The 9,655-nt window shown below is 33.1% G+C and overlaps 1 protein-coding gene across 2 annotated transcripts; it reads left to right on the forward strand.

Annotated features, from left to right (window-relative positions):
- The first annotated feature begins 4,045 nt into the window (after window positions 1-4,045).
- LOC143541930 (TNF receptor-associated factor homolog 1a-like) lies at window positions 4,046-9,655 on the forward strand. Of its 2 annotated transcripts, none has more exons than XM_077034614.1 (11): window positions 4,046-4,356; window positions 4,507-4,618; window positions 4,702-4,790; window positions 4,869-4,937; window positions 5,022-5,151; window positions 5,585-5,743; window positions 5,829-6,177; window positions 6,266-6,378; window positions 6,455-6,602; window positions 7,078-7,523; window positions 8,216-9,655. In XM_077034614.1, the coding sequence occupies exons 1-11, from the start codon at window positions 4,182-4,184 to the stop codon at window positions 9,462-9,464; spliced, it is 3,039 nt and encodes a 1,012-aa protein (XP_076890729.1). In that variant the 5' UTR covers window positions 4,046-4,181; the 3' UTR covers window positions 9,465-9,655. The 2 variants fall into 2 exon arrangements, with proteins under 2 accessions (XP_076890729.1, XP_076890730.1); XM_077034615.1 differs by having other exon boundaries at window positions 6,458-6,602.

The raw sequence follows: 9,655 nt of genomic DNA on the forward strand, positions 1-9,655 counted from the left end.
CCATTCTACTAGCTTGTCCACCTAGGCCTCCAACTCACCATATTTCCAATATAAGAGTCTCTCTAATGATGTCACGTGTCATATTAACCACAAACCTAAAATACATAACCCTCTCCATTTTCCATAACCCACAACCAATGCAACCAGTCATTTTTCTCTCTGACCTCTTCACGAACATACTAACCCTAATTATGCCGCTCATATTCAACTCTAATTTTGGCGGTCATATTCCGACTTCTACATTATTCACCATCAATTTTTTAATCTACCATGTTATTCTTCACTTTCATAGGTGGACAGGTCTCGAATCGTTTGGATTCCGTTCAATTCACTGTTTGTCAGAGGAGATGTTATAAGGATTTTTTTTCCTCAATTGATGATTTTTATAACAGATCTATTCTCCGATGAATATATTAAAGGTAATTAACAATCCATTCTTGCGCATATTGGTTTAATAGTATAGTAAGATCCGATGAATATATTCCGGCCACTTTATTATAAGCATATTTTTATGTTTAATAAGATTTACCGATGAATTTGTTATTTTTTTGTTTAGTGAATATTCAGAATTGAATTTCCGTTCAAATTCTTAATTGTTTTCCGGCCAATTTTTTATTATTTTATTTGTCCAATTCTAAAATTTCCCGGCCAGTTTTTTATTGTTTTGTTTGTCCATTTCTAAAATTCTGTCTACTTTATGTTTTTTTGTCCAATTTTGTATTTTTTTTCTTTATTAAATATTAAGAAACATAATTATCGTTCAATTTTTTTTATTTTTCCAGCCAATTTTGATTCAGTACTCTTTAATGTTTTATCAGGTTATGATCTTTAATCTTTAATTTAATATTCCTGAAATATTAATTATAAAATTACTAATTTTTTTATTAAAATTTACTAATTATAAATATACTAAATTTACTAAACTAAATATAATATTGATTTTTAAAATTAAAATACATATTAAATTATAATATTCACCTTCCACATATAATTTATTCTAGAATTTAATAAAGATATTAATGTACATAACTGATTCCATAATTAATTAACCTTTGACTATAATTTAAAATTCAAATTCTAATTATTACTGACTATATTTAAAGGTTTGACTAAATTAACTATAATTAAGGAAATAATTTATGTTTTTATATAATATTAAATAAAATTATATAACCGTATATAATTATAAAGTTTCTAAATTTTTATTAATATTTACTGAATTATAAATTTAGTAAATTTACTAAATCATAATAGTGATTTTTAAAATTAAACAAAAAAGTATAATATTGATTTTCCAAGTATAATCCATTCTAGAAGTTTCTAAAAATATTAATCTACATTAAATTAATCCGTTATTATTCCAGAATTTTATAATTTAATAATAATAATAATAATAATAATAATAATTGGTAAATCTAGAAAGCTAGCCTTGGATTTCTAATTGTTTAAAACGGTCCGGTTTGCCCATAACTGGTAAACGTATCGGGCCACCTTTTCGTTTTCAAAATCAACATATTTTATTATTTATTATTTATCTCAATTAAACTAATTATGAATTTCTTACGATTATATTATTAACAGTCTCTAATTATCTAGATATTGTTATATGAGAAAAGATTGTTAAGGTGTTTATTCGTGATATGAAATTATATAATATTACATAAAATTATATAATAGTATATAATCATAGATTCTAAATATACTTTGTTTTATGATCAATCTTTTATTTTTTAAAAATTTTAGAAGTTTCTAAAAATGTTAATCTTTTATTTTACACTAATTTGAAATTCAAATATATTATAATGTTTGACTATAAAAACAATAATTAAGGAGAGAGTTTAATGTTTATATATTATTCTTATTATTATTTCATTTTTGAATTAAGCAACTTATTATTGTCTTTGTTAACTGATTTTGATTAACCTTAAATATAGTAAACCATTCTAAATATACATTTTCAATATAAATTCTTTAGATATTGTTGTTAGATTTAATACAAGTAATAGATGGTCAACACCTCTTTACACTTTCTAATAACTATAATTTGGAAGTTAAGATTTATTGGTTCCATATAACAACTTTAGTAATATTTATATGTTACTAATTATTATACATGTTGTTTTGTGTGGTTTATATTTTATATAATCTGCTATTGTGTTGTAACAATTTTCAGGTGTGTTAAGAAAAATGATTTTCTTTTGGTTGAAGTTTTCAAGATGTTGATGATGGTTTAATAGCAAAGAACATTATGAGTTATTTTGTTGATGTGTAATGGTTGTTATGCTCAAATTAACTTCTTGTAATTTGAAAGTTTTAATATTAAGATAATGTAAATCCATTAATTTTTGGTTGGTATGGTGATGTGTTTGGTGACAATGTAAATCTATCAAGTTTTAATAGTTAAAGAAATATATGTTTGTTTAAATTGATGTTTAAGTTGATTATGTTTAGTGACATGTTATTCCACCCGCGTGTCACTCGGGCTATACCCTAGTTTTGTGGATTATGTCAATAAGGAATTTGAGCTACGCCTGTGTAAGGTCGTCAATTTGAATCCCGAACCCACCTGGTTTTTTGTCCAACCGTGTGTTACACCAGAGAGTTTCGTTCTTGTGGAGGCACAACGACTGTCAAATGACAGTCGACGGTATGATTTCCCGGGGGATGACCCAAACCAAACTCTGAAGCTAACATAGACTCAGTTAAGACAACTATGTTGTCTTAACTAGACTCATACTAACTTCAGAATTTGCCTTTGGGCGTTCCCTCGAGAAACCATACCGTCGGCCGTCACTTGACAGTTGTAGTGTCGTTACAACAGCGGAACTCTCTGACGTAACACACGGTGAAACTAAAACCCGAGTGTACTCGCAATTCGAATCGAAACAACAACATTAATAATAATAATAATAATAATAATAATAATAATAAACATAATAATAATATGTACTTTGTAGTTACTCTGCTGCTGCTCCTTCTTGTACCTCAAAATCTTTAACTTTCTCTCTCTGTTTTCTCTCTCTCTCTCTAGACCTAAATTAACAATCGCCATTAACAAATTCTTCTTCTTCTTCTTCTCCTTCTTCTATTCAGGTTCTTCTAATTATTATTCTTATTACTACTACTCATAATCGCATCAATCGGTCCGTTACACTTATTAATATCACACATCCTTTGCTAATTCTATATATTAATTCATTTCCCAATTTGCTAACAACAAACAATTAGGGTTTGGATATGCATGTAATTGATCTTCCGTCTCGATTTGTTTGCCAATTCGTGTTACAACTGAATCGGACTCACGTGTGATTCATTCACTAATTATTATTATCAGCTTCGTTTTCTAGGGTTTGTAGGCTTGTGAAATAAATAATTAATTAGGGTTTATACGTGACTTTGTGGTGTCGTATTGGATTTGAATTGGTGGACTTTAGGAGCTTAATTACATGTTTTAGGTTCAATTGTTATATCTATGTGATTGAATTTGAATTGATGATGTTTAGGAGCTTAGTTACATGTTTTAGATTGAATTGTGTTATTGTATGCAGTCGTTTTATCGGTTTTGCCGAATTGAATTTGAATTGATGAAGTTCAGGAGCTTAATTACGTGTTTTAAGCTTAATTGTGTTGTTGTGTGCAATTGTTTTTATTGATTTTGTTGAATTGAATTTGAAATGATGTACAAATGTACTTCAGGAGCTTAATTACGTGTTTTGAGCTTAATTGTGTTACTGTATGCAATTGTTTTATCGATGTTGTTGAATTGAATTTGAATTGATGTACTTCAGGAGCTTAATTTGGATTGTTTTAAACTTTTCGGTTGAATTGTACGCAATCAATTCACCGATGTTGTCGAATTGGGTTCAAATTTATGTACTTCAGAACTTAGTTACATGTTTTAGGTTTAATTGCGTTACTGTATGCAATTGTTTTATTGATTTTGTTGAATTGATGTACTTTAGGAGCTTAATTTTGATTTTTTTTAACTTTTTGGTTGAATTATATGCAATCAATTCAGTTTTTGTTGTCGAATTGAGTTTAAATGGATGTACTTCAGGAGCTTAATTTAGATTGTTTGTAACTTTTGGTTGAATTGCACGTGGTTGTTTTGTAATCTGATGTATTTTGATGGTTGAATTTTGTGAATTTTTAGGGGAAATTGGGAGGCGTGAAGTGTGAGAATGGCGGGGAGTTCGAGTGAGGAATCTGGAGTTGGCAGATCATTAGAGGGAGTATCGAACGGGCAGCAACGTTCTGGGGAGGCGTTGGCGGAGTGGCGATCGTCTGAGCAGGTGGAGAATGGTATTACCTCAACGTCACCGCCGTATTGGGATATTGATGACAGTGATGATTGTGGTATGTATGTATGCCTTTTTTTATTACTCTTAATACAAGGTTAAAGGCAGAGTTTATTATTCATATGTGTAAAAAGTTAGAATCTTTGAAAGGAATATATTTCATGTGTGTTGAAGAAGTAACTCTTATTATGAATTATTAAACATGCAGAGCAAAAACCTTCTGATTTATATGGAAAGTATACATGGAAAATAGACAAATTCTCACAGATTAATAAAAGAGAGCTTCGTAGCAATGCGTTTGAGGTTGGCGGTTACAAATGGTATGTTATCTTTTGTTCCGAATATTTTATTATATGTGCATATATTTTCCATTCTTATTTAAGCTTTCTTATATTTTTTGTAGGTATATCCTGATCTACCCTCAGGGGTGTGATGTCTGCAATCATCTGTCATTATTTCTTTGCGTTGCTAATCATGACAAACTTCTACCAGGTAGGATTGATAAAGTTTTTTAGGGTTTTAATTTGTTTTCATTATTACAGTTTGTATGATGTTCTTATACTGATGCAGGATGGAGTCATTTTGCACAATTTACAATAGCTGTGGTGAATAAGGACCCCAAGAAATCGAAGTATTCTGGTTGGCTTTTATTCTTGTGATTTTTCTTGTTAGTTTGTTACCATTATTGTTCTGTTTGAATTTTGATAAAACGCATGTTTGCAGATACGTTACATCGCTTCTGGAAGAAAGAGCATGATTGGGGATGGAAAAAGTTCATGGAATTATCCAAAGTTTTAGATGGATTTATTGATGCCGACACACTCATAATAAAAGCTCAAGTCCAGGTTATCAGGTTTCTAGCTTCCTCATTCTCAATCTTTATTGTTAATTCTGTAACGCCTTTAAAAAAAATTCTAATCTTATGTGGCACGTACTTTAGTTATCTTATTATTTAAAATTTTAAAAATGTACGATTTTTAGTATCTATTTTGATTTGTAAGTGTTTGTGCAGACATGCAGTTAATGTTTCATTCTTTTCGGAAATATAATAATATCTGGAAAATATACCATAATAATATAGAGTTACTGCACACGTGCAATTAAAACTACTTAGTACTTACCCTATTACCCTAACAGTGCAATTGGCGAATATCTCAAAATCACCATGATGAACCATTTCCTCTTCTCTTTTTACTTTTTTTTATTTAATGATCGTATCTGGATTATCTTTCGGCTTAGAAACATTTATGATGGAAAATGATGACATGTACTAAACGATTTATTAGGGAAAGAGCGGATCGTCCTTTTCGATGTCTTGACCGTCTTTATAGGAGAGAACTCGTAAGGGTATATTTGTCAAATGTGGAACAAATATGTCGCCGCTATGTGGAAGAAAAACGAGGAAGGCTTGGGAAGTTGATAGAAGATAAAGTCAGATGGTCAAGGTATGTAATCATTAGTCGTTGTAGCTGCAAAGCAGTACTTTCTATACAGGTCGGGTTGTAATATTATTTTATTCACATGTTTCAGCTTCTGCCATTTCTGGTCGGGAATCGATCAAAATTCAAGGCGTCGAATGTCACGCGAGAAATCAGATTCAATTTTGAAATTCGTCGTGAAGCAGTTCTTTATAGAAAAGGAAGTCACATCAACTTTGGTAATGGACTCGTTATACAGTGGATTAAAATCTCTTGAAGACCGGAACAACAATAATAAAATAAATGGAAAATGTGACACCGAAGAAATACCAGCAATACCCATTGTCAATATGGAAAACGACATGTTTATTCTAGTTGATGACGTATTGCTATTACTTGAAAGGGTTGCTATTGAAACTTTGCCCCCAAAAGAAGATAAAGCTCCTCAAAACCGTACTAAGGTTAGCATTTATTATGGTTGATGGTTTATTTTATTATTATTATTATTATTATTATTATTATTCTTGTCTAAACATGTTAATCATTTAGGATGGCGGATCGGGTGAGGAATCTTGTAAGGATTCTATTGAAAGAGACGAAAGGCGTTTAACTAGCTTGGGGCGTAGGACCATTGAAATCTTTGTTCTACTCCATATCTTCGGGTAATAATTATCTTAATTGGTATAATTGGTGAATTTACGTGTTACTATTAGTATTCTTACTACTGATTTAATACAGCAGTAAAATAGAAGTCGCATACCAAGAAGCGGTTTCTTTAAAGAGGCAAGAAGAACTCATTCGTGAAGAAGAGGAAGCGTGGATGGCCGAAAGTGAACAGAAAGCAAAACGCGCAGCTGATAAAGAAAAGAAATCGAAGAAAAAACAGGTTTCTGGTTATTATAATAATAATAATAACAACAACAACAACAACAATAATAATAACAATAATAATAATTATAGTAATAACAAGACAAAATTACGAAATACGTCCTTTATCTTAAAATATCACACCGATTGTCCTTTTATGTTAACTTTATTGTAACAGGTTACATATTTTACACTAACTGCTGTTATAAACTATATTTACTTTTTTGAAAATGGTAATTCTACCCTTATCACTATAGGACCAAATCTGTAATTTTCATAATTGCTTTTGTCTTCTTTTTGATTTTTTTATCTTTGCTTTCTTTTCTTTTATTCTTTTCAGCACTTTTAAATACTAACTTCAGGGGTATAAACTGGCTGAGTCGAGCCCCTATCTCGCTAAATTATGATGATTTAAATCTCGGGTCATTTTATTCTAATGTTATTTATTATAATATTCTAATAATAATATTGCTAATGAATCTTATATTATGTAGGCAAAACAGAAAAAGAACAAGAAATCGAAGGATAAAGGACACGATGAAAAACCGGGCGTGGTAATACTGGAAAATCCTAAAAAACAAAGCCCGATTGTGATTGAGATTGACGATGATGCAGATTTGTTAAAGAGGCCCGACCCGGTTGAAGACATTTCCGATGTTTCTGACTCGGTAGATTGTGTAACTGAGTCACGTCATCGACCCGATTCAGATGATAGAGATTCAAGCCCGGTCAACTGGGATACCGACACCTCTGAACCTCATCATCCGTTAACAGAAACGTGTAGCAGCGGCGTTGTTATTGAACAAAATGGCGGGAGAAAGTGTTTGTCAGTTATGGATGACAGCTCATCAACATGTTCAACCGATTCACTCCCATCAGTTGTGACCAATGGGCCACGAGCGAATTCACATATTCAGAAAACTCAAAATTCACCTAGCAGGTCGGTTTTCGTTATTTTGTTGTTGGTGGGATTTAGTATTGTAAACGAATCGAACGAACTCGAATGGGGCTTGTTCTTGTTCGTATGTTTAAGTGTTTTAACTTTAGCTGAACAAAGAAACGAACATGAACAATTAAACTAGCAGATTTTTTTGTTTGCATTCGTTCATTAAGAAAATGAACGTGTTCGTGTTTGTGTATTTTTTTCATTTTCTAAACTAACGCTTCACAAACATAAATGAACACAAACAACATAAAAAACACCAATTCTAAGTATCAAAAGTAAATGCAGTAATCCAAATTAAGTCTAAATGCTATCATCATTACATCCAATATTTCAAAAGAAAACAAAGATATCCAAACAATAGGTTTTAAGTTATGAAAGTTTAATGGATTTTAAAATTAATATTAGTAATAGTTTAATTCGAATGGATATTTAAAAGAAAACATTAATGGAACGAACGTTCGTGAACGCAGATGAACGAACAAGACATGTGTTCATGCTTGTTTGTTTAAATAAATGAACAAAAGAAAATGTGTTCATATTCCTTTGTTTAGTAAATGAACAAACATAAACAAACTTTCCACCATACAGTTCACGAACGCTTCACCGAGTGATGTTGTTTTTGATCTGTGTAGGCCTAGTGGGAGTTGTTTTCGATCTGTGTAACATTTGTTTTTCTTATTATGTAGAGGGAAAGCCAACCGCGGGAAGGATATTGGTCAGCAGCAAGCAGAGTGTGATGTAGTTGCAATCTCGTTGCAAGATGATATGCAAAAAAAACTAAGCATTAAGGATGAGATAACTGTTCCGGTTACACCATCTTCACCCAAAAGTCCTTCAAAAGCTTCCCTGCGTGCCCTTAAAACACCTGACCTAAAAAAACCCGATAAACCAGTGAGCCCAGTGGGCCCACCAAGCCCAACCGATGGGTTAGTCGTGTCGAAACCCCACCCTCAGATTACTGTGACCCAAAAATCACCTGAAAAGTCTTCAATGGTTCAAACCGGACCGCTTACGACTAACCCGGCTCAGAAGCCCGTGGTTCAACAAGTGTTGACTAAGCCATTGACCAGTTCCAGTTCGCTGACTAAGACTGTGCCACCGATGTCTCGGCCTTTGAGTGCACCGTTGGTTGACGGGTCCAGACCCAGTACAACAACTACCACCCCAGTCATCTCAATGGTTCAATCCGAACCGTTTCTGTCTCGCTCCGTGAGTGCAGCCGGGTATCTCGGCCGGGACCCGTCACCCATCGGTCAAACCTACGGTCAACCGTCATACCGTAACGCTATGATGGGGAGTCCGGTTTCAGCAACTTCATCTTCTTTCAGTCAGACCCATTCGCACTCGTATTCTCAGCCCATGTTTAGTCAAACCGGACCAACTTTCTCATTCGGCATGATGTCTCATGATAATATCGTACTTCAAAACGGCCCCCAGTGGACTGATAACATTACCCGTTCACAACCTCAAGGCATGTTAGTGGACGAGTTCCCACACTTAGATATCATCAACGATCTACTCAACGACGAGTACGCGATGCCGGATCCGTCAACTCTGGGCCTGGGTCTGGGCCTGCCATTTCATAACGGGCCTCGACATCTTAGTCACCAGTTCACTTTCCCAGGTGGGTCACTTGACCAGGTTCCGTCAACAAGTTCTTGCAGGTTTGACCGAACTCAAAGCTTTCATGAAGAGTTGCAGCACAGTTACGGTGGCGGTTTTGACTTCTCAAGGGAGATGGCTCCGGTACAACCGAACTTGCAATACGCGAACGGGCAGATTGATGGGTTGGGCCAGAACGGATGGCAGATTGGAGGGTCGGATCTTTCTTATGATCAGTTGATAAGTATGGATGGTGACGGGTATGCGTATCCCATGCCGCCAGGTATCAATGGTGGTAGTTATACATTATACAGACCATCAAGTGGGCAGTGAAATGAAGTTAGTATAATGTATGTGAAAGAAGGAGATGGTGATAATTGATAAGAAAACCTTTTTTTTTTTAAATATTTTGAAAGAATTTTTTTTTTCTTTTTTTTCTGTGGATTGAGATTTAAAGTTTGACTTTGTTAGCAAAAATTTATATTTACAACTTTATTTGTGATAGTTATAGATTTTTGAATCAA

This window comes from Bidens hawaiensis, unplaced genomic scaffold (assembly GCF_021521415.1).
Source record: "Bidens hawaiensis isolate Kalapana, Puna unplaced genomic scaffold, B.hawaiensis_p1.1 tig00012724_1, whole genome shotgun sequence".
In the NCBI taxonomy this organism is placed as follows: domain Eukaryota; kingdom Viridiplantae; phylum Streptophyta; class Magnoliopsida; order Asterales; family Asteraceae; genus Bidens; species Bidens hawaiensis.